This window comes from Gobius niger, assembly GCF_951799975.1.
Source record: "Gobius niger genome assembly, chromosome: 6".
Classification (NCBI taxonomy): domain Eukaryota; kingdom Metazoa; phylum Chordata; class Actinopteri; order Gobiiformes; family Gobiidae; genus Gobius; species Gobius niger.
The window spans coordinates 9,357,149-9,383,789 of record NC_136857.1 but is presented as its reverse complement, the minus strand read 5'-3'; the positions used below and the strand labels follow the sequence as shown (position 1 = coordinate 9,383,789).

General features: G+C 40.1%; 1 protein-coding gene across 2 annotated transcripts in view; it reads left to right on the top strand.

Moving 5' to 3' along the window:
• gpr153 (G protein-coupled receptor 153) overlaps positions 1–26,641 on the top strand; it is a 34,345-nt gene that overhangs the window by 895 nt on the left and 6,809 nt on the right. For both annotated transcript variants that reach the window (XM_079558476.1, XM_079558475.1), the window contains exons 2-3: positions 17,526–18,099; positions 22,091–22,520. In XM_079558476.1, coding sequence (XP_079414602.1) covers positions 17,726–18,099; positions 22,091–22,520 — 804 coding nt within the window. In that variant the 5' untranslated portion in view covers positions 17,526–17,725. The remainder of the gene's footprint in view (positions 1–17,525; positions 18,100–22,090; positions 22,521–26,641) is intronic.

The following is a 26,641-nucleotide window of genomic DNA, read 5'->3' as shown; positions in this document are numbered from 1 at the left end:
ACTGAAGCACGGACACTCGCGCATATTTCACTGTCACAAAATACTCCATGATAACATTTAGTGCCTGTAGCAATTGGAAAGCTTTTACCCATATCCACTCAAATGAAGTGCTTATGGCTTTACCACGCTTTAGTTATTCTTTCAATAGGTGCCACTTCCATCAGCCACTGTAATTGTAATACAAGGGTTAGAGGAAATCCAATCTGAAGATGCTCAGTGGTAGTTTCATAGTAAGGAAGTCTTCTGTTACATATCAATATTTTGTCCAGTGTGTTGCTCTAAGTCTGGTGAGAGTGTGAATTATTTAGTGTCTTATGTGGAATTTGATATTTGGGTGTAAACGCTTCGGATTGTAAAAGAAAATAGACACTATTGGATGTAAATATACCTGACATGATACCATATCCTGCAAGAGATATTTTAAGCAGCTAACCATGGTGATGCTACGTTTAATATGTTTTGTTACATGTTTGAATGGTTCTTTTGTGTAACATGTTGTTGTTGTAAACCAAGCTTGTTTATACAAAAACACATGCTTTGTAAGCAGCATTTTCACGGAGGTTTACGCCGTATAGTAAAAGTCGTTTTTACTAGAATAAAATCCAGAAAGCATTGTGTATATAAGCTATTTTACATACATTAGTGTTTAATAATGGTTATGGGATCAGTGACAGAGTCGTCCTGCCTCAACAGTGGCCATGATCCTATATATATAATTGTAGCATAATAGTTTACTTTTAACAGCGCTTCATTTTGTTTTAATTCCAGGATTTTATTGGGGAGAGGGTTTTTCCCACAATGTTTTAATGTGTATGGCTCAAAGGCTATTTTATGATGGCACTGATTTTTTAAAAAAAGGAAGAAAAGTGGATCACCTGTGGGTTCAGAGCCTCAAACAACTTCTCTGAGTCTCTGCCTTATTAGAACAGACATTCTTATTCCTTGTTTTCTGTTTGCTTTGTTCATAATGAGGATGGATAGAAATAGGACTGAGTTAGATGCATGATTGAAGATAAAGTGAAGATGGTGTAACATATTCAGAGGTGGGGGATTGAATATGTGCACAGAGCAAGGCCTGGAGAAAGAACACAGAGAGAACGTTCTTTAATTGAGAGAAGACACAAACGTCTTAATAATAATCCCAGGTCCTTTAGGTTGTCCGTGGCGTGTTGCTGCACTCTGTGCTGCAGTGCTCACAGTTGGTGCCACACAAAGCCAATCAGATCAGAGTGTTGTGTGGGGCATATGTGACATTTTGTTTGTCACACATTGGGCTCTGTCATTTGGTGACCGCGTTAGCCTGCCTTCACACTATGTTCCCACCCCCACACGCATTCACAGTCCGGCTCTGCGTATCATGCTGTTAAAAAAAACACGCAAATTATTTTAGTTAATTTGAGCAAAACCGCGTAATCGCAACACATTGGTAAAACCGTGATTTGGAAAACGAATTGAATGAATAGAACAATACCACAGTACCACACTGATAATGTCAAGAAACCAACAATAAAACAACAAAAACTGCTGGTGAAAAATAAACTTGCAGTGTATTAAAAATGGTTTATAGTTTACTGTTTCACATCATGCACATTTTTTTCTCACAATTCTGATGGTTTGCGGACAAATCTCCCCAAATTATTTCTCCAAATCGCCCACCCACACTGATAGCACATCTTCAGCATTTTTGACTCTGAGGTGTGTTCAAGTTTCTAAGCAGCAGCCTTGCCATATGGTACCAGTGACGGGGCTGCCTTGTTGCTGGAGGGAGGGGAACATAAACAGGAAGAACTCTAGGGTTACATTTGTGATGGAAAATTCAGCTTCTCACCCTCTCAGTGACGCTCACACAAACTCAGCCGCCGGGGGGGAGAGGAATCAAACACATCCAAGTCCTGTGCCTGCATTGTGACCTTTTAATTCTACCAGCCCTAAATTGTTAACAGCAGCAAAGCAGTGTTGAGCGATGTGTGGCGCTGTGCTGGACAAGACATGCATTAGGAGACGGTGGCGGTGGAGTTCACTAAAGACGAAAACTGAAGAAGAAGATGAAGAAGAAAACTGCCTGCTTTCCTTCAGATTATGAATGTCTTAGTGTCTCATTCTTTAGGCTAGAGACACATCTTCTTACAAGTGTATACATACTTACTATTTGCACGTTCACTAATCATCAATTTACGTTTATATGGTAGACTTTCTTTTCCGCCATGGACCTTTTTGTTCTTGGCATTTTTGAATCATTCTTCCAGAACAGTGGCCAAAATATAAAAAAGACTACCCCTTGCCTTCTCTACATTTTGGACCAGGATCTTGAACAGGAGACAAACAGTACCTTTAGCCAATTGTTTAAGGTTTATGTTGCCTGAATGGTTTAAGGACCATTAACCATCTATCCTCTTATAATTACAGTTTGACCTTAAGCTGAGCATTAGTGAGCTCTAGTAGTGAGCATCTATTACGTCTTCCCTGGACCCTCTCCCTGACCAATGTATGCACATTCATTATCCTTCTGTGCGAACCCTCTTGCATTGAAATCTCAGGATAATGTATATTTGATCAACCGTACACCAATCCTGGAGAAAGTCTGTGTAGATGTGTAGACGCTAAAGAAAGGATGGACCAAGGACAAACCTGAGCATCCCGAGGATGCTGAGATCGATTAAATTACAGGAATGTGGGGTCTCAGAGGCGCACTGTCCGAAGTCATTTCAATAAAATAAAAAAACATACAAAGTGAAGGTAAGGTCAGACGGAGTATAGATGGTTTTCTGTCATCATTCCTGTGTACATATCAGGGGATTTATTCAATGCTGTTTGATATTCAAGTATAGTCACTTTCTGTTTTCTGCAGTGAGGTATGTTTCCTTAAAGCAGTACCTTAGTAACTTGTTTACCTTAATAAATCCTTTTCGTAGTCGCTCTGGGGGTAATACAAGTGTTAATGGTATGATTGTGGGGTCTTTCATGTCCCCCGGTGTCTCTGGCCAGAAAACCACACTTGCACCTTTCCTACACCGGGTCTGAGTCACCAATACACACTAACGTAATCACAAAGAAGAAGCTAACAGGCTAACGGGCAAAGCTAACTGCGGGCTAGCACCACTACAGTATTTACAACCAAGTTTGAGTGGAAAAAAAAAACATTTCCATTGTGTAATTGGATGTACAATAGCCCTGTCTCTCTTTATCTTTTCTGGCAGTGTAGTATTTACTCTCAGGGACAATTAATGAGTAAAAAAAAAAAAAAAAGGAAAATGCTACGACATCAGCAATGGCGCTTTTGGCCTCTAGAGGCATGAGTTACTTAGTACTGCTTTAACATGGCCTTGGATAAGACACACCAAAAGGGAAATCGTAGAAGTTAGCTCATATGTCAACCAGCTTTATCCGCTAGAGTTAAGAGGTGAAATGTTTGTGCAATCTATGAGTCGTCCAGGAGTTTCCCAAAATTACATTTCAAAAGTTTTAATCTGGACATCTGCCCATGTAGTTCTTCAAGTCTTCCAAGGCTCTCCCTTGTGGTTTTTCTTTCTAGTTTTAGGTCATCAACCTTAAACCCTTGTCCAAACTGGGGATTATTGTGTCACTTATGGCTCATTGGCATTCTGTTGTTGTTTTCTCTGGAAAGTGAAAGGCATTAACTGATAACTGTTGTTGATTCAACTTCATAGTGGTAACAATCCCCATAGCATTCAAATGTACGAGCTTCAACGTTTGTGTGAGCAGTCGAGTCTTAGCTGCTGTGATGAATCAGCTGCTATCTTATGCCGAAAGCCACCGCAATCCACAATGACCCTTAGAGGACAAAAGATAGGAACAGAGTGTATGATGATATCCTGTACTGCAAATGGACTTTTATTTCATTGTTATAACAAAATCTAGAAATCTTTGCAGACATTGGTGCATTCTTGGTTTATTATCTTGTTCTTGAAAGTGCTGGGGTTGTTGTTAGCAAAGTAAGACTAAATATATTTTAGATTGTATTCATTTATATTTTGTCATTGACTTCACTATTGGAAGAGCATTGGCAGAGTTTTTTCTCCTGCATTGATCAGAGAGGCAGCACTGGAGTCAATATGATCCCGACATCATCTGATCCTCGTAATATTAGTGCGAGTACTATATAACAGGAGAACCTCATTGATCTGGACACGGCCGAGCCGGACACTCAGAGGGCAGAGTTCAAAGGCACTCAAACTTCTGCAAAGATTATTGGCGGTAGTGTTTTTGTTTTAATCAGAGGCATATAGGGTTATACAGCAAGGTACATTTTGTAAGTGGAAACATTGCAAGATTAACAGCAATCTAATCAAAATCACGTTTTTAAAGCGGTACTAAGTAACTTGTTTACCTTAATAAATCCTTTCCGTAGTCCCTCTGGGGGTTATACAAGTGTTGATGGGATGATTGGGGGGTCTTTCATTCACTTTGAGTGAAAAAAATCTCCATTGTGTCATTGGATGAACAATATCCCTCTCTCCTTTTGTCTTTTCTGTCAGTGTAGTATTTACTCTCAAGGACAATTAATGAGTAAAAAAAACGTACAATGCTAACGACACCTGCAGTGGCGCTTATGGCCTCTAGGGGCACGAGTTACTTAGTACTGCTTTAACAGTTGGAATTAATGAATCGCAAAGGCTGCAGCAGGTAATTCAATTTCCTGAAATAATACATTTTCATCTCCACAAGGTCTAAGTCATTATAACGGCGCACTAACTTTAGGCCTCTCCAAAGAGGTTTTGTGATTAATTTTATGTTTAGAGATGTATGTTTTTGTTTTGTTAGGCTTTGATTTCAGTGACACAATTGCAAATCTCATGCAATCACAATACAGAAAATGTTATTTTTGCCTGCCTTGATAAGTACAGTATGAGTGCTGATATAGGAGCGACCAATGGCACAGAGTGGCCACTTCCCTTCCATCAACTTGATATGGAATGAATGAATAATACATGAAATTAGAAAACAAGTTTGAGCACTTGGAAAAAGCACTAAGACTAATGCATCATTATTATTATCATTATTATCTAGCTATCTATGATATCTGTGTATTGTTTTCAATAAGCCACAATTCTTTTACATAGAGCTCTCACACTTCAGCATCCATGTCACTGTTGATTCTGTCATAATGGTTCAAATAGTAGCCAGTTTGAAGGTGATACGTGAGAAAGGCCTATAGCATACAGTGTTCAAAAGGATATAAACCCTTTAATAGCTCAAATAATTTATGTATTAAAATCACTTACATTATTGAACACAGGAGTTGTAAAGCCTCTTGTCAAAAGTAAAGCTCAAATTAAGATTCAAATTCAGCACAGACCCAGAAAGAACAATGGTCTTTTATTGAAGCTTTGCTCTGAACACAGTGTACTGTACGACTGAATTAATGAGCGTAAACTGAAGCGATCACTCTGATTGTCATCTAAATGTTCAAACAGTCTCTCTATTTACAAGTGCCCCGGACACAGCCTTCAGCAAAACTAAATATTACTCATTACTCATTTAGGTTTAAAGTGTAAATACAAAAAAAAATATTGTGTTAGAGAATCAGCTAAATGTGCTTGTTAGTAAGTGTGTCTTACTAAACCCTGAATCCTGTTCCGGCCTCAATGTTATGGGTTTGAGTCAATTTGTTGAATGTTTTTTCCTCTCACTTTTCTCGCCCTTTCATGCTGTGCTCTCCTGATAAAACGTCCTTTAAAAAAGAAATCAGCAAAATGTGTTGCCACTGAACACATTCCATACAGAATTATGTAACTATCCACATATTTGAAACAGATCCACATCTCTTGACACACTGAACACCTTTTTTTTTTCTCTGAACAGAGCTACCTGTTGTGAAAATGACTTGACAGCTGGTGCTGTTGTTCTGCAGGTCAGTGGAGCACGTAGTTTGGGAGATTCGTGTTGGCTACTGTGATCCCAGGATGTATCAGGCTCATGTTAGTGACGTAGAAGACTCACCTAAGAGGACAGCTGTGGGATCACTGTGTGGGACTGTCCCACGTCTGGACACAGCAGATATACATTCTGATGTCTCACTGTAAGATGTAACATTAGTTGGCTGTTTATGTCTGTGACTGAAGCATTATTCGACTGACAGGTGAAATCTTGTCAGGTCTGTTTAAGTAGTACTCCAGTGAAGGATAATGAGGATTGCGTATTGACAATGGAGAGAGTGGTCGGCTTTCCTTCCGTACATAGATCTGTTGACTCTTACAGCAATACAGTGAAATTGTGTGAACCACTTTACTTTTAAGTGCATGCAACGGCGCAGATGGCTGTTGAGTGGCTAAGGCTTCTGCCAAATCATAAAACGATGCATGCACAAAGTAAGGGCTATCTGACGTGGCGATTTCTACTAGTGTCAAGCCTGGACCAAATAAAACCGGATTGAAGTGGACCTGTAGAAGCCTGTGGTATTGGAGGGAAGTGACCATGTGTTAATGTTGTTATTGCCCTGGATCGAGACCTTTCTCTCTGTGTCTGAGTGGGTTTCATCTATGTGCTCTGATTTCACTTATCAACCTAAAACATGCCCAACAGGCCTTCACCGATGCGGCTTTGAACTCCACAAAAATGTCCAAATATCAAAGTCCCCATGTGGGAATACATTGATTCATAAAAATCGTTGTTTGTCCTGATAGTGTTAATCGTGAACCAAAGACAGGCACACTTAAGCACACCTTTTAGTAGATATGTTTTACATTTATTGTTATCGGGGGCTCCTGCCGGTTCATCTGTCCAATGTCCTCTCCAGACTCTCATTGATGAACAGACGATGAGACGGTAGTGCATGAGGGAGATGGATGGTGTTGTTGGCCTCCAGGGTCCCACCTAATCCCTCATGAGTCCCCCACCTCCATTCACTTCACCTACTCTATATACAGTACATGAAAAGACTACGCAGAAGACGGGCAAACAGCAAGCTGAGCAGAAAAAGAACTCTACAGAACTTTAGAAATATATATTTTCTTTAATGCTTTAATATTTTGAGATCCATTCAGAAATACCATGACCCATGATAATAACAAATCAGAAATATATTATTTGAGGTAATTCAGTTTAGATTATCTTAGCTTGCTGCAGAAAGTAAGTTGTATTAAATAACTATACAGAAGGGACAATAAAGATCATTAGCAAATGCAAAATGTCCCCACCCTAGAAATATTGGCTTTAGTTTTTATTTTGAATATAAGTGTCAGGACACCTAGTGAAAACATGGTAACCATGAATAGTTTGCTTTGTAGCCAATCACAGTGAAGCCTTTTCTAGTTGTTTTAAGTCTCTCATTCTCATTTGTTATGGTTAAGGCACAGTGTTTTGCCCCATTGGACAATGGGGATGTACATTTGCCCGTTCCTTCAATGCTACTGCAGCAATCTGTCAGACATGTGGGCACCGCCCCGGAACCTTTTCCAGATATTGATTTATGCCTTCAGGACTGCCTGGAGGATTTGACTAAACTGCACATTTTAAGTTGCAAAAATAAGGTTCAAGTAACCACAGCGATTGATATTCAGGCATCATTTACCATTCACCTGCATAGTTGCCCCAGGGCTTGATCTGATTTCGTAGTCTAAGAAACACTCTCATATGGTAAATGGACAGGCCATCCAGTGCAGGCGGGACACACCTCGTCTATAACCCTCGCCCCGTCCCGGCATTGACAGGTGTGATGCATGAGACCCAACTGCCCGCTCAACTAGGCGTACCAAAGACCGTCTCTCAGGGAGCGAAGTACTGCCCAAGAGATGCACCGTGTTTCATACTAGGATGTGTACGCTCCCAGACCATATGCAGCATGAATGTATGTCTCATTGTAGTAAATATCCACTCAGAAGCTGCAACAGGGTTGACAGGGGTCATACAGATAATAAGAAGTCCAACTCTGAGACACTGCAAACCAATGAGTGTGTAAAAGTGTATGCATAGACAAACACAAATAACTGATTTGAATTTTGTTGAGACACAAAAAAACAATTCAATCCGTCATTTTGCAGAATTATTTCTCAAGTCAAAATAGTTGTCAGCTGGACACAGTGCAAAACTGTCAAAAGCATAAAATAATTATCTAATAATCTGCCTTTATAAATATGTCTAGTCTTTCATCAGCTTCTTCTCATTTTCACCCTTTAATCACAAGCAACGTCCCGATGATTCATCAGGCTGATTTTATTAGATAAACCTCTTGTTAGTCCAGCAACACAATGACACATCCAAAGATTTTGAATAGATGACAGATTTCTTGCAGGTTCTACACTTCTCACACTGGCTCATATTTTCATTCATCGTGTCTTCAAATGGATTGTCTTGTAATGGCTATTTTCATCTCCTCATCATCATTTGTTTCAGCTGATGAATCCAAATGTCCGACTGCCAAAAAATTGCACAATCCTGGCTGAATGTCCTCTGTTTTCGACTGTGATGAACATTTGATGTAGCATTTTGGGTACTACAATAACTGTCCAAAATGATTTCGGTTTGCAACAAGTTAATTCCTTTCACCAGTTGCTGTATTTTGTGAACTTCTCGTGCTTAATAATTCGTGTAGGAAAATCAGCATTTGACCCAACAAACCCAACTAACTCAACCTAATTATATCCTTTTGTTTCCCAGATTACTATTTGAGCTACTGTGTCAACACAATTTCAATTGTAGAGCAACAAAGTCTGTCTAAGTCTATGTTCAAGACACTGGCAGAACATGTTAGCTCCAAATTGAACCGATTACCTTCTGGCCGTGACGGGAGTGTGTTTAGCGTCCTGTCGATGACTTAAAGTGGTGCTAACAGTCAGTGCTGAAATATAAATTAAGGTATTGTTAAACAGAGCAGAAAGTGTCATGGAGATTTGTTGGAGATGTCAGGAGACGAGTGAAATAATCCCAAATGGAAATGTAATCATCTCGTGAAAGGGGTTTGTGTCACATTTCATTTTTGTATCGCCCTGGAGAGCAGCAGTTGTGGGGAGAGTAAATTGAGGCAAGTTTTGGAAAGTGGAAACAAGTGCAATGATTTATTTATTGTGGATATCAGGAGATTGTCATTGCTGATTTGCATAGGCGGTTTTGTGCCCTGTTAGAGTAGCATTTGCAAGGATGATGCTCAAAGTAAATTGAAAGAGTCCTGCAGGTTTGTCTGGTTTACAGAGATGGCATGACCTGAGCTTGATGCACCAGAGCTGAAGATGTTGAGGTTTTCTTTGAGATTGACACTAATGGATAGAATTAGGAACAAGTGCATCTGGGAGACATGTTGATGTTTTTGTTTTGTTTCTTTGTTCTTTTTTGGAGAGAAAGACATGTCCAAGTCGAAATGGTTTGGAGTTGGACATGTGAGAAGGTGTAGTGATTGTGACTAGAGGAGTCAAATGAAGCTGAGGTTGAAGCTATGAAAGACCAAAGATATCTGCTTATCTGAGGCATACTTGTTGACTGACTTGTGAGAAGTTTCGTACCCTCTGGGAGTGCTTCGGAAATCTGTGCACCCATAGACGTCCATTATCTTTTCTTGACCTCCCATCTCTAAATCAAGATGAAACTTATTGTCCCTGCAATTTCCCTTTTTTATCTTCTAAACCCTGTACATTTTTCCCCCACTTTTAAGCCCTTCCCCCTGTATTGCAGACCCATACAATCAGTGTTCAGCCTTTGACTTCCATTATAATTTCATATTTTGGCTTCTATAAATCAAGATTGAAATCATTTCCCCAACCCCTTACTTTAATGTAAGAAATATGTAATTATTAGTTTTGTCTATTTTTAACCCCTTCCCTCCTGAGATAGCCCTACACCACTACAAGGCAGCATTATTCGTGTCTAGAAACCAGAGTGTTTTCTTCCTAAAATGGTTCGGATGTGTTGTCAGTGAGCCTCTCTTTGAGTCTGAATGATTGTAATGAAGAAAAATATGCCCCAGGAGTGTGTCTATGAATGGTTGATCAACTGTCTCCACTCTCCTTATGTTAGTCAACAAAGCTATAAAAACAGCACGAAACACTTTCTGCTCCTCTTCTAAGGCAGGGGGAAAAGGAATTTACGCGTGCAGGCATTCATTTTAAAGGTATGAGTTAAAATGTTAGTTTTTACCCCTATTTAGTTGATGTAGAGATGTGTGTTTTGTTTTGTTTGTTTCCCCCCCCCCCCCAAATGACACAACCAAGCCTATAATTCAGGTAAAAAGAAAACAACTTTAAACAACATAAAACAAACTTTAAACATTTGGAGATTACAGGCCACTCTGACAAAATATCTCATTTTTTTTTAGGATTGAATTGTGGAAATGCACAATTTAGAACATTGTACCTTAATGTTCAATACCCAATGCCCATGTGGAGGCCGTGGGAAATGCACGAGAAACTAAAATAGTCGGCAAAATATTCTAAAATAGCATGCAAACATTGTCCCTGCATTCAGAGACAATGTTTGTGGTTGGACAAAATATGTTCATTTTGAAAAAATTCTGCTCGAAGGATACTGCTGCTAGAAATGGGTAATGTTGCAGGCGGGTGAAAATATGCTAATTCCAATGTAAGTCTATGGGACAAATCCTGTAGTTTAAGGTTAAGGTGTCATCTGCATTTGACCCATCCTTCGATGGTGCTAGGGCGACCCGTCAGGAGCAGTGGGTGGCGACAGAAACCCAGTGACCGATTTTCCGGATGATGAGCCCGGCTGATGGTCAGAATCACCTGGCTGGAGGATTCACCTGTTGTACATGTTTTTAGTGGTAGGTACCCGGAGGAAACCTACGCAGACACGGGAAGAACATGCAAACTCCACACAGAAAGACCCCGTCCAGGTGGGAATCAAAGCCAGGACCTTCTAGCTGTGAAGCCCAAGCGCTGCCCGCTGTGCTACTGTGCCACGCACTATTGTTCAAACTGATATTATACCAAAACAAAAAATGTCCCAAACTCAGTCTTCCCACTGATCATTCATATGAGTGAGCCGGTCACAATGATATTAGTCAAAGTGAAATTTGTCTTAACATTATTGTTCATGCTGAAAAACAGCAAATGTAAAAAAAATATAGTGGGGGGTCGATGGGGCACAACTAAACAAATTGACAAAACACACACACACAAAAAATGCACCAAAGTCAATCTCCCCACTGATTATCCACACTGACAGGCCAGTCACACTGATTGTAGCCATAGTAAAAAAAAAAAAACATATATATATTAAATTGTTTTATTTTATTCAACATTGCTGATGGTCGTTTGGCAAACACTGGCATCTAAAGGGTCAATGATTTATGGTAATATATGAAATCATTTTCAAGGGAACCCCTGCACCAAAAAACATACAAACTCTTTTTTTTTTTTTCAAATCCCTCAATCTTTGAGGATTTGATGGTGGTGCAAAGCATCAAAATACACAGAATGTATTAAACACGCCCAGTGGGGGTATAAAGTTAAAGGGACTATACGGAGTTTAAAAATGTTAAAATTATGTATTTTCCTTCCCCTGCATGTTCCAGCCATGTCCTAATGTGTAGAATGAGCTCAGACCTGTTCACCACAACTGCCTCTAAAATCCTGCACTGTCATTCAGAAAGGTGTTAATTTGGGTCCAGAGTGCCGTCATGCACGAGCTTAATATAGAAGGTGCAGTTACACGTATGACCTGAGGTGGCAGTAGTGAGTATAAAATGGCTAACTTGCATCTAGCCCCTTTAACAGGGCACAAGTGATAATAAACGACAAAATAATTAAATAAAGATGTTTTTCTTTTTTGGCAGCACTTCATTTTACACAACAAGGTACAGGTACATGTTTAACTACATTGTACCTGTCAAATTTATCACCCGAGCGTTAAGGTGTTTCTGAGAACATTTCTTTGCTGCAAGTGATGATTCGAAGTTGGTGTCGATGAGCTTAGTTTAGATTATAATGTTTAATTGTAACTCAAAAACGCCCTGACGTCAGAAACACATGCTCCCAAACCAAGGTGTCAGTGTGAGGACACTGACTCACCTATCTGTTCAGCGTCACAGAAGGTGCCTCAGGGCAAACGCTGTAAAACCAGGACTGATTGTATCAAAAATACATTAGAACCTACATGACGTTCATTATTGCGGGTATTTATTTACGGTGTCAGTTGCTTGGTTTTAGATGACAACGATTTTCTTCTGTCCTTCCTGTTGGATTGAGATGGGGGCGAGTTAAATATATTAGGTGAAGCTGCAGATTTTTATTTGGTTGGATAATGGAAATGGACCTTTTATTTTTAGTTCATAAGAAAAAAATGCCATCTAAGAGAGGACGGTTATCATGTTGCACAATATGAAAGCGAACCAATACTTACAATGCATTACCCAGTTATTATTCTGCAAAAGGCATATACATACAGTTCTCTGTCATTATTTGAACATGAAAAATAGCTGTTCGAAAAAGTCTTTACAGGAAGTGTGTAATCGTCAGCCCTGATTTCCCTTGAGTCCGGGACAGATTTGGCTGCGGGGCCCGAGGGATTGAGGGTAATCGAGCTGCTTGCTTCACCACGGTTTGGAAAGCCGTTGGTCATGCTTTTATACAATCATTAAGTTGCTAGTTCGGCTACCGGTGCCAATATAGACAAAATCGTTTGCTTGAATTGCTTTTTAGTATAACTTTTATTCCTTTTTAATAGCAGTGGGTTTGGTTGTACAGCAAAACAACACTTTATTGTCTTTGAAGTTTCTCAATGAGCCGCTGACAAGGCGCTGAATCCATTAATATGTCCTTTCTGGTGTTGTTGTAATAATCTATGCAGTCCCGATGGCTATAGTTAAGTCATTCTAGAGGAAATGGCTTGGAATAATGCATTGTAAGTAAAATGACACGAGAAGACTACAAACAGCTAAACATACTGATGAGATGTGAAAGCCTCAGTCCCCAGATCTTGCGGTAGAGCTTTTTGGGAATTCATAGCTGGGAATCACATCAAATCACAAATATAGAATTGACTGTGCTATATCTATTACCGTCTCTGGTCTGCTGATGATGGATCCCTGGAGTTTCAATGATACAATCTTAAATTCCAAACCAAAACAAGCTCAATTGGTGGGAGCAAAGTATTAAAAAAAAACAGCATTTGAACCAAATTACATCCAGTTTCCTTCGTTTGACAGTCTTTTTCCTTCTAGCTCTGGTTTGTCTCAGTGTTGATATTCTTCAGTTCTGAATACAGTGTTCAAGAAGCTTTTAAACTTATGCTTGTGTTTATGTAAAGAGCTGTTCCCGTAACTATAACCACTCCACGATGGGACACTTCAGGACGGTCCCGGCTGGAGTTTATTGCAGATTCTTGTATTTAACTGAAAGCTGCTGCTGTCCCTCCGGAGCACCATGACTCACCAGGCTGAAGCAGTTTATTTTCCACTGCTCTGAGCCCACTTCAGCAAATCACTCACACAGCTGGGTTCACACAAGGGGCTGGTATTCATTTGGTAAAAGTGTCTTTGAAATATAAGGGTCTGGTGGGGTCTGGTTGTCGATCTTTGTTTGGGGACTTCACTTCACTTGCTGCCTTGGCCCAGACTGGGTGGCGTAGTACTTTTATGTGGTGGTTACTAAACATTAAACAGTCCTGAATTCACGTGAACCTACACAAGCGGTCAGAAAGTTTATAACCGCTTTCACCTCTGATTTAAAGTATTAGCGTTTTAGTGTTGTTTTACGTATTTACTCTGCAGATGCCCATGCTAACTCTCATGTCTTTATGTGAACTTGATTTTTCCTCTTTCAGTCTGTCCAGTCATTTGCACCTGGTATTCATGGTCATCTTTAGACTTTTTCATTCTAACTACAGATCATTTCATTTGTGGTTTAGTAATGCATGCAAGTTATGTGCTTGTTATAGATACAGATTCTCTGGAATCACCCATATATGGTAATTTTTGAAAACAGTTAAGGGGGAAAACAATTTTGAGAACAATCTAAACTTTCTCTAATTATTCAAAAACTACTTTAACAAGCGCTGAATAAGGAATATTTACAAACAAAACAAAAAATAACTGCCGTTTTTTCACTTCTACAGGACAATCTGCTGTGAGAAAATATCCATATGGACCTGATTTACACTGGACTTTATTTGTATGTGATAAAAAAGTTCATATTCCACCAGAAAATGGCTGAAGAGTGAAAAATTGTGTTTCCCAAAAGATTCTATTTTCCCCCTCGGCGAGGCCACGCCCCCTTCTATGATAAGATGCCATCTGTATCTATACACATAGTTAGGGTGCGTTCCAACTGGCATCTTTCCCAATTGAAAATTACGACTTACGACCTCAGAGCGTTCCAGGTGATTTAACTGGTATGTAAACCTCGACTGGGTCTGCCATTACTGCCTTCATCTCACATACAAACTTGTAGCAGTCTTGAGGCTTCCCAGTTGTACCAGTTTGACCGGCGTTGTATGGCATTTTTTGCCAAGTGGGAAATTTACCGGTTATCAGTTGCCTGGAACGCACCATAATACCATGGTCTGGGTGAATACTGAATTCTGATTGGCTAACTGCCATGCGTTAAAACTGTATACGTTTGTTAAGTGTGACATCATGGCTTCCGCTTCTGGGTACTAGCAGACCGGCAAATCTGCGAGAAAAAAACATTAAAAAAAACTCTTAAAAACAACCATCAATATTTCGGAAACTCAACGGAGAGTTATGGAACCTACTTATCTCTCAGACTCATTAGCCAAAAATGCCGCACCTACTGCTCAAAAGTAATATTTACTAAGGTCACTACTTAGCGTAGCTGCTGCGCCGTCAGCATATTTCTCCGCTAACTCGGATGCACCGATAGAGTTCGGGAAATTCCACTGTTACCATGGAGATCCGCCATCTTTGCAGCTGTTAGCATACATTTCCATTGACTAACATTAGCTAAAAACGTGGAGAAAAAAGCCGTGGAACATTTCCATTAGCTGCTGAGTTACTGCTGGTAAATACATCTAACTCACTGTGGTGTCCAAGTGTTTTAATGTGAACAATAGCTCTAGTATTTTAACTTTTAAAATCTCCATTAGTTTACAATTTCTGCTAATCCCAAAATGCTTAGCGATATGACATCACATTCCCGAACTCTATTTTTGTAAATATTACTTTTATAGCAGTCGGTACAGCATTTTTGGCTGATGGACCTGATAAATAAGTATGTTCAGTAACTCTCTGTTGACTTTCAGAAACATTGATTGTGGTATTAAAGAGATTATTGTAGTTTCTCGCACATCTGCGGACCAAACGTGCTTAACAAACGTGTAACGCACAGCTAGTCCGGCACCAGTTTAATCACGTTCTAGATCACTCCACTGCAGCTGTTTCCATAGTAAAAACAAACATTTGAGTTGGAACTAGTTTCAGGTAAAACAACTTAAAACATAGCTTTAAAAAAAAGCAAACAGGCCACAATGAACAGTTTCAGTTTGTGTGACCATGGTATAAGCGGATTAAACAACTTGGAGCAGGGTATTATACAGTTTTAATGCACTTCGCGGAGGAACACCACAACGTTCTTGCCTGCACGTGGTGCATTAGAACTGTACAATGCACAGCTCCTCATTGTTTAATCCTTCTTTAATTAAGATATAATCCAGCCCATTTAGGTCCATCTTAGACCCTTTAGGCTCTGTTTAGTTGATTTGATCTTTATCTAGGCCTAGTGATGCTTTTCAACAGCTTATGCTTGTTTGTTTGTACCAATTACAGTATTATCGGCATTGGTTACACAGCATGAACCATGATTCGTTAGAGACAATTATACTGTATATGCTCTGTGTCAAGGAATTAATTTGAACTGTTAGCCACGGTTTCAGCTCTGTCATAATTAAATCCTTCGTTGTAAATGGTCTCAAGTTATACTGCACTTTTCCACCTACATATGGCACTCAAAGCGCTTTACATCAAGAAACCAGTCACCCATTCACACATCAAGGTTTTAGTGGAAGGAGACATATGGGAAGGATTGTGATTCATGAGGGGTTAAACTGGATCGCATCGTTCAACATTCTGCCTTTAATCTGCACTGTAATCTCTATCTTCATGGATATAGACCCCACTCTCGTTTGCAGTGTGTCGAGGTGGCAGATTTTTGGTGCTGTTCTAGGAAGAAAGATGCTTTGTATGGCTTATCTGCAGCACTGTAATTACAAACCAGTGCTGGGAGTTGGTTAAACACATTGTGACAGCAATGACCTTTCAAGCCTGTCTATGAGAGATAAACAACAGACTTTAAGCATTTGTTTGTCCACAAATAGATGGAGTGTTAGGGTCAAATCAGTTAGTGCAAGCTGTAAAGCTACTTTTCTGACCATTGCCCATGACAGCCGCAGAAAAGGATGAATTAACTATTGGTAGCATAATAGTGGGAGGATGTGGTTATGATCATAAATCAACGCAATTTTAATACAGCAAATATAGTAAGGCGTGTTATTAATTATTCAAACCCATTTTCTTTGCACAAAAAATGTTGGACTGGAGTAAAATATGACAAAAACAACACTTACCAACTATTTGAAAGACATGTGCTGTAAAGGTAATTTGAGAGCTTGATTGATCAGGTTGTTTAGGATTAAAAGCTGCCAATAAAGGGGAACATACACATCAGTATGTCATATTTTGTATTATTGCCAATAAAAATCGCTGAATCTGTGTCAAATATGGATAATTTCATTCACAATTGTATCCATGTGCTTGTCCACACGCACTCAAGAAACCCAGTTAACTTTGAGTTTATCTGTTCTTTTTTTTAAATTACTTCTTTTGTTTTTTATTTCCTTCCCTGTTTTTTCTGGAGACAAAAGGGCAGATTCCAAGTGCCTTAAGCCTCATGCAGTGTAGTGGGGAGTACTGGGGGCTGAGACGGAGGTGTGGCTGGCTGAGATGGGCTCAGGGCAGCGGGACGAGGCGAGATGATGCTGTTATCAGACAGTGTGGATGGTCCTGAGGGGAGCCACTGATCTGCTCCATGTCCTGACCTGGAAACGCAGCAGACTGGAACCTCCCCAGCTCAAACTCTCAAATATAAATCCCTCTCTCATCTCCGCTACAACCAAGGGCTTTTGTGTAGATATAAACTGCAGATCAATGATGCTTTAAGCATCCTCTCTGGAACGTTCGACTCTACACGAAATATAAATGTTCACACATTAGACTCTTGATTCCTCAAGCAAGATGTTATGTGAAGGAGAAAATGTGTGGCAATAGTATGGTCTTGGGACCTAAGTGAATCCTCTGACTTATTGTTGTTTACCATAGTGCTTTCTGAAGAAATGGCCCAAATATTTAACATTTGTGTGCTACCTTAGATTAAAAAAATGTAAAAAATGTAATTTGCAGTATGTTACTGTTCTCACTGTCTTTCTCAAGCCATTTTCACATTGGCGGTCACTGCTCCAATGACTGCAAGTGAACATTGTGGTCTGCATTACAGAATTATTGAAATCATTTATCAATTGATCAATAATTTATCAGTGACCCACAAGAGAACCACTGCTCTATAGCAAACCCTTCATTGCAGTAATTCCACTCTTTTCTCTTTCCTCAGTGTTGTCCTGTGGCTGCCCTCTCCCCTGTGCCCCACACCAAAATGGCCTTCCTCTGTTACACTGAACTCCTGGAGACCACGCCTCCCTCCAGATAGGATGCTTGTTCTGCCCTCTCCGCTGCCTCCCCTCCTGCCCACCATCACCATCTCCTCCTCCTGCTCCTGTCATCATAAGCTCCTAAGCTCTGCTCTCCTCCAACATGGTGGATGAAGTCACCACCATGAAGGATGACGTCATCAACGCCAACACGCTGGCTTGGCTGGTCTGCTCGGGCGTCTCCATCCTGGCCAACACGTGGAGCATCCTGAGCGTTAGCGCCAAGCAGAAGAAGTGGAAGCCGCTGGAGTTCCTCATTTGCACATTGGCGGGGACGCACATCCTGAACATGGCCATTCCCATCACCATGTACTGCGTCATCACTCTGCGGAGGCAGCACTCCAACTATGAGTGGAACGAGGGGCTCTGCAAGGTCTTCGTGTCCACCTTTTACACACTCACGCTGGTCACCTGCTTCTCAGTTACATCGCTGTCCTACCACCGCATGTGGATGGTGCGCTGGCCGGTCAACTACAGGTGAGGCAGAACCTCCACAAATATTTACACTTATACAGTTTGCTATTGTTGATGAAAATTATATAATTTATTGTTGCACGTTCTATATTATCATATATTTTTTAATTACAAAATTTAATTCTTTTTGAAAATTAAATGAAATCATCTCTTGAACCCCAGGTCAGTGTCTCACGACCCCCACTGAGAACTGTGATGGAGATACTGACACGTATAGACTATCCAGATTTTACATGCAGGAAAATTAAACGTAAAACCTTTCAATGCTTTATGTTTTATTCAGAGCTGATCTCACTCATTTTTAATGCTCAATTATTTTTTTTTATTTTTTTTTATCATAGAATGGTTTGCATATTAATTCATTTTTCCACAATGTTACCAGGCCTGAGTTTGATCCAAAAAATACATAGCCTTGTGACTCACATATCTTATAGCCTATATTATACACATATGCTATACTGCGTACGTATAAAAGCTTAGATGGCAGATGATTCTATACTCCCCAAAGCTCTTCAGTCAATGTCTCTTCAGTTAATGTATCAACATTTGTGTATCAGAACCTTTATCTGGATCACAATGTATTATTCAGTGTTTTAAATGCATCGAGACAGCCTACATGCATTTCCCCTCTACCTTCACAAGGTGTTTAGGTTATCGCAATGGAAAACCCTCGAGACTTCACATCTGCCTTGCTCTCCTTCGTGGAGTTGCATTTGGCCTCCGAGCAAAGTGGGTTTGACAAAGTAACGCTGAATAATGATGAGTTCACCTCGCATTAGCAGCCGACACCCCGCTGCAGTAACAGCGTTTAGGTCCCGTCAGACTCCCCTGACATCTGCTGTTCTCACGTAATCACATGTTCTGCTGCTTCACAACAAGAGGCTGCTATTTCTGTCACAGAGCGTCCAACTTTGTTCCCTTCCACTCAGAGCCAATGATTCATTAGATCAGGATATAGATACACTGCAATTATATGTGAAGATGGTACTTATAGACATTGCATAGATTGTGATGAAAAATTAGTACTATCCAGAATGACGGCAAAAGAAAAAATGTATCAATTGACTGTAATTGTCTGTAAAATTCAATTATACTTGAAAACTTAAATATTAAAAATTGAAAATATGCTTTGGATAGAATAGATCTCAAAACACCCCAGCAGATGCAACCAAGGAAATACATTAATAGATTGAAGAGGATTTAAACTATATATATTTTTGTGTTTTACAGTTCATCAATGGAAGTGGGTTATTGTCATTCAAGTTAAACTGAATACTATCATCTAAAACACAGATAACTCATTAATTGTCTTCCATTTCATAGTTATTATTTGCATAACATTTTTCCTTAAAATCTGTTGCCCATCCTGCATTTATATCAGCTGTGGTGCGTCTCGGAGGCTAAGCAGGTGGCTGGTTCTTGGTTGGGAGACCGTTTGGAAACACCAGGAAGCCTGAGTGAGTGAGTGAGTGAGTGAGTGAGTGAGTGAGTGAGTGAGTGAGTGAGTGAGTGAGTGAGTGAGTGAGTGAGTGAGTGAGTGAGTGAGTGAGTGAGTGAGTGAGTGAGTGAGTGAGTGAGTGAGTGAGTGAGTGAGTGAGTGGTCGGAGGGGCCAATGGCACATGACTAGTTGCCTTGAATGTAAGCTTTTAACCGTGTTATATTAAACTTCCTCATCAAAAACATACAGTGCCTGGGATGTTTTGTTTCATTCGTGCACTTCTCTGTTCCACACTCCAAATGCCTGCCCACACTAAACGTCACACAGAGATGTCCATAAGGCTTCTCTGAGCCTTCAACAAACTCTCGTCTCTGTGCAGATTGGCATGTTTGCTGGAAGCTTCCATTGTTCATTTTGATCTCTGTGCTTTTCCCCAGAGCAGCAGGAATAGATGTGTGCCCTCTGCTGGCGTTTTGTTTAACTACATTTAACAAAATCTTAAGCCCTTTCATACATGCATTATTTTCAGTTATTCTGTAAGAATACCAAGGCTCGAGTGTCCAAAATCCCTGAATAAATCTTTATTCCCTTTAATGTTTAGTGGAAGTCTGTTTTATGCACACTCGTGGTTTGAATTATGGATTTGAGCTTTGTACTTGGGCAGCTGCATCTGGCTCTCACTGTCTCCATTGTGTTTCCTTTTATAATGATAACACGCTGAAGCAGCTCTCTGGTGATGTAACCCCATCATATTCCCCGGGCACATTCAAGCGAGGCCAGTTTTATTACTCACATGTGACAGCAGGAGCTACTTGTCTGATCTGCACACAGCTGAAGCTGCAGTGGTCCCTTCAGTGGCGCTCATCACTCATTAGCTAACATACACCGACACAACATAAGTTAGAATGAACTGCTGCTAATATTTCATAAGCTCTGGGTCTCCACAGAGGTCCGTGGTCTCTAATAGTAATATTGGAACCCATTTATGTCTCTGACAATTTGGATGTGACCCACTTTTTAAGATTCATTTGCGGATACTGTAGATTATTCATTATTTGACAAACTTTGTATCTAAAATCACAGACACGTTGAGATGGCTGTGATGCTGAGAGGAAAATGTGTTTTTTGCTGATGTTTATGAACCAGAAAAGTCCAACCAAGGTCTAGAAATCTCTTTTTCATCAGAGTCCTGGCCCCATTGGGGAACCTATTTCACATGATTTTTGTGAAACTAGAGAACCCAGACAAGATTACAATCAATAAAATCAATATTTGACTTGAACATGTTCTCATATCTACTACACTGCCTGACCAAAAAAAGTAGCCACCTGGATTTAACCAACCGTTCTGATCTGGGGTTGCTGTAGTTGGTCAGGTCTCGGTTCAGTTTTGTGCCCAAGGAATGAGCACAGTGGACCTGAACATCTTGAATGACCAGGATATTCCATTCATGGATTTCTAAGATCTTTGTGAAAAACTAATGCAACAGACAGACTTTTGACATTGCAGAAACTTATTGAAACATTATTACACCAAATGTGTTATCAAAGCTAAAAGCAGTCCAACAACATACAAATTAGAGCTTGTGACCTTTTAACATTGTACCTAACATCAGGCCAAAGCTTATAACACAACTTTGATGTACTTTTTCTGTTTTTTCATTTTCCTTTCAAACTCATATAGGTCGGCCGTCACACATACCGCAGAGAGAAAATGGATGGTTGGCTGATCGAAAAATATTGAGTCCTATTGTCATCAGGAGGATTTCTATTTCCTCTCACCTCAGAGAAATGGTCACAGTCCTGCAGTTTGTCTGATGTGTTTGTGTCCTGTGGTGATGTGATGTCTCAAAGTTTGCAGCAGCTACATGCATCTTTCACGTGCTACTCCTTGAACTGGGAAAAGCACACTACATTTCACCTAGTACAATGAGGGGTTGGAGAAACATTAATCTCAGATATTGCAATAGGTGTCAGTTAAGTTGAAGCACTTTTTTGATAGACGACGAGTACATTGACAAATGGAGAGCCAAATCAGTTTCAGAGAATAGTTATATTCCTTTCCTCTGACTGTCCAGTTATTATAATGATAACTTTATTGGGAATTCTTTGTTTTGTTTGTTAACTCCCTGTCTATCTCACATTATGTTTAATTAACACCCGAGTAATACGCAAACCCAATGATGCCCCTGTTGGGTTGGACCATATGTGCAAAATCACCTGTCTCCAGTTCACATGAATTTTTCACATAGATTTTTTGGGGGATTTATAAAGGCACTGTATTTTCAAGAATTATTTTCTTTCTTGAAATAATCAGGATGAATGACTCTTTATAGGTGGCAGGACTGTCCCTTGGGCCAATTTTGGAGATTCTTTGTTACACAGCTATTTGGACCTTTACTTTACTCTTACCTTTACTCTTGCTTACCCATTTCCCCTTTTTCTTTCAATGTGAAAGCAACACTTAATTGTTAATCTTCTCACCACTTCTCAAAACATCATGCAAGATCATGTAACTGTGTATATTATGTTAAATTCCCTCTGTATGTCTTTCAGGTTGAGTAACACCAAGAAGCAGGCTGTGCACACAGTCATGGGGATCTGGATGGTGTCTTTCATCCTCTCCACTCTCCCTGCTGTGGGCTGGCACAACACCATCGACCGCTTCTACACGTCCGACTGCCGCTTCATCGTCACGGAGATCGGCCTCGGTTTCGGCGTCTGCTTCCTCCTGCTGATAGGGGGCAGTGTAGCCATGGGAGTGATCTGCATCGGGATCGCCCTGTTCCAAACCTTCGCCATTCAAGCGGGACACAACGCGGACAAAAACAAGTTCAATGTCCCCACCATAGTGGTGGAGGACGCGCAGGGCAAACGCAGGTCGTCTATAGATGGATCCGAACCGCTCAAGACCTCGCTGCAGATCACCTACCTGATCAGCGGCATAGTCTTTATCTATGACTTCCTCACTGGATTCCCCATACTGGTGAGTTCTTTTGAACATCAATCCCTTATTCTTATCTTTCAGATTATGGATTGTGATGATGTCGCAGATGGCGGAAAGAGCAAGTTTGGCATGTGTTTTAACAGCAATATCTCAAAGGAAAAAACACAAATACTGAAACTTAGACCTTAAAGCTGCACTATGCAACTTTCATATGAAAAAGAAAAGTTGATATTTGTGCGTATTTCTTGTAGTGACCCAGCGGCTCTATGAGTGGTCAGCATGGCACCTTTACTTTTCATCACGGTGGTCTCTCAGACGCTTCATGATCAGTTGTTTGGAAGGTTTTCACCACTGATGGACCCTCTTACCAGGAAACCTACAAAACAATTGATCCTGGGGCATTGTAGAAACCACTGTGATCAAAAGTAAATGCGTCATGCTGACCACTCACAGTCACTGGGTCAATACAAGGTAAAATAAGCACAAATATAATTTTTTTTCCACATAAAAAGTTGCATAATGCACCTTTAAAGTTACATAAAGACACACGTTTGCGATGCAAATTATAGCCATATGTACATTCAAAGAATATATTTCCTGAAACTTAACGAACTTAAGAAACTTTTAGATATGCAAGAAAATGGATGAAGCAACTGCTTAAACATCTCCAATCCCCTCCAGCACACACAACATAAACCAGGACACTCTCTAACCTCATGTTGTTCAGTAAACTGGCCGATTTTTTCTCCCCGTTTGTAACATTTGATTCCTAATACCCTTGGACCTGTTTTCACTTTTACTTCTTTAAATAAACTTAAAACTGTGTCTCAGGGACGTTCTTGCCAATGAGATTTCAAGTCTCTGAACATTTAGGTTAAATAAAGTTCAATTGATCAAAGTCAAGGCTGTTGGATCCCTGTTCTTCTCACTGATTCCCTTTTGGCCACATATACTTCACAAAAAGTCACGGTCATGCAAAGTTCTTGTCATCATTGTGGCATAGTATATTCAGAAAGCCACAATCATAAACCTCCATGTTCCCATAAGATTACAAAGCGCTACTATAGTAATTAGTCCTATATTAGGCCAAGCCCAGTTAACGTATATATAAAACGTTTACCTCAATTTAAAAGGCACACACTTGAACTCCCAATCACCCTCCACGACTTACCCCTCGCATGTTTAATTTAAAATCTCCTTGGATGGCGTATGCACTGTGCGTACCGACATGTCTGCAGCTGTCAGTCTCCTGTGGGTGTGAAGGAGGTTAATTGATGGAGTTTGAGACGTTGAACGGACTGTGTGAAATGGTTACTCTGGGTCAATATGAAAAATTAAGTTGAAAGAAATGGGTTGAGGGCTGCGTCAACCCCCTGTGCTTCTGTAACCATACCACACTAATACATTATTTACTCTAAGGCTCTAATGTCTGAGAGCGGGGGGCTTTAAGTAGGCCACGCTGTTTTCTGTGCATAGATGGTGCCTGTTTATCAGTCAAAATGCATCATGTGGCAGGTTTCATCACAATTATATATTTCAGAGTTGAGCAAATATTTTTCCAGCTTTTGTTATGTTTATTAAAAATGTTTGTGCACATGATGTCACAGACTAAGAGGTGGGATTTACATAGATGTTACCATACTGTACCAACAGGCCATGAGCAAGTCAATTTTCTTGATCTTTCGCTTTTCCCACATCTCACTATTGTAACAGTTTAGAATATAAAGGTTAAGCAGTTAAGAAGCAACTTTTTTACCTAATTAAATCCTTTTCGATTTCCCTCTCCGGGTAATACAAGTGTCAATGGAATGATTGGGGGGTCCTTCACCTCCCCCTGGTGTCTCTGTACAGAAAACCACCCTTGCAACATTCCTGCCTCTAGGTCGGAGACGCAATACACACTAATGGAATCGCGAAGAAGAAGCTAGCAGGCTAACGGGCAAAGCTAACTGTGGGCTAGCGCCACTTTATCAGTGTTTACAGCCATGTTTGAGTGAAAAAAATATATCTCCATTGTGTCATCGGATGTACAATATCCCTCTCTCCTTTCTGCCAGCGTAGTATTTACTCTCACGGACAATTAATACGCAACCCTAACATAACGCTAACCCCTGACTGGGGGATGGCAAGTAAAAGGTTAAAGAAGTCATACGCAAAAACCTTTTGAGCTTTCAACCATATAATAATGTTTCCTCTGGAGTCGTATTACGCTTCATTCACACTGTTGTGAGTAATTCTGTTCGGTCATTTGCTGAAGCGTTCAGATCTGCATTTCCAGGACATAAAAACTGTCCTCCACATTTTTAAACATCATAATTGATCACCTGCTCTCAAAGTGTGTTCGTTGCTGCACAATTGATTTGCTAGCATGCTGGCAGCTGAAAGTAAAAGCTTGTTTTTGCTGTTTTATAATTTGGTTATATAATTTTGTTTTATAATTCCCATTACTGCCTGCCGAGGGCACTTCCGGCCAATTCAAAAGGCTGACCAGACCAGTTTCTCACTCCTTACTTTATTATTTAGCATGTAAAATATTAATGCTGAGGTGAAAGACTGTTTTTAAAGCCTAAAATACGCATAATATGTCCACTTTAACGGTATGATTATATAAAAAGTAGAACTATAATTAAAGCATGTTTCGCCCCTGGAAGTCGTGCCTTTTATACATGTGGGAGAAGGTCCTAGAAGCAGTGCAATGTAATTAAAACTGAAAGTAATGAACATTTATAATGGTAAATGTATAACAGATTAATCCAACTGAAAGAACAAAGCTGTCAATGGCGGTTCACAAAGAATGAACTATTACCGACAGAGATTTAACAGCGTCTTTGATCACAACAGTTCAGAACGGGCTGCGCTGGTGGTGGCCTCTCCCTTTCACCTCACAGTCCAAACAGATTAGCACCAGTATCATGTTTTGTGGACCTCCAGACTTCACAAAGAACGGAAAACTTTTCTGAGCTCCCCGAGGAAACCGATCCTTCGAGTGCATTATGATTGAGCGGAAGGACGAGCTCCGTTTCCAAGTGTCGCCATTTGGTTTGCAGATTTGGCCCCAAGGTTCTCATTTATTTTTTAACAAGTTCTTTCATTGGATTTCTATGAGGCCCAGTAAAAAGCTAAGGGCTGCCAAACCCTCTGTCCTCTTAGCCTCTTAGTGCTTATGTAGCCTCCATTAGTATCATCAGGAAGTAGCATCAGCAAATGCTTCATCCGAGTGGAACGTTTTAATTGCATTCTTTTGATGGTAGAGGTTTTGTTAAGAGCAGCTTAATGCATAGAGTTGGTCATTACTTTCTAAGTGGAAGAACAGTGGGTGCCTCTTTTTAATGATTTGCAAAAATAATATGTACTTCGAAGATTAACAGAAAAGCAAAGACAAAATAACTGCGTTGTGTTTTGCAATTAACTCCGTTTCAACCAGAAGCAAACAAGGCCGCAGTTGTAGTAATCATTACTGCAATACCTTACAGTACTTTATCTCACATGGTAACATTTGTGAGTGAGTATTGGCATTGTTGGCACTGGTTTACTGTTCGATAAGATTATTGAAATGTCTGCTCCGTGGATTCATAAACTAACCACAAGGACACACTTTATTGAAAGGGAACATCTTGTCAACAAAAAAGATCACTGGACCTGTTTCGAGTGCTTACGGTGCCGATCATTTGTTAGCGCGCCATTAGCTTGAAAGATTGTACTTTTCGCAGGTGGCGCTCCAAACAAAGAAGATGTAAACCAACACAATTAAGTATAAAACACTTTTGATAGCCTGTGCAAACTTTAATTCTTTAAAACTCTTGTTTCTTTTGGGGAAAAAAGGCTTTAACCACAAGAAAAAAATGGATAATGAAGCACTTTTAGTTAGTTAGTTAGTTAATTTATTTTCTTCGGTCATTATGAACATTTAAATCACATGTCACATGTTTTGCAAAAATTTTAGACATTATACAATAAGAAACCACATACATTAAGAATTTAATCTAAATGATGCCTGACCGAAAGGGGTTTAGGCTGAAGCCAAGACTTTTACACAGTGCTCCTCTAAGGTGGCGTTTACCCGGCGACAAAGCAGCGGTACGGTGGTATTGGACGCACATATCTTTTACACATCAATCTCTAGGAGATTGTTTCATGTCTCAGCGGGAGGCCGGTCTCAG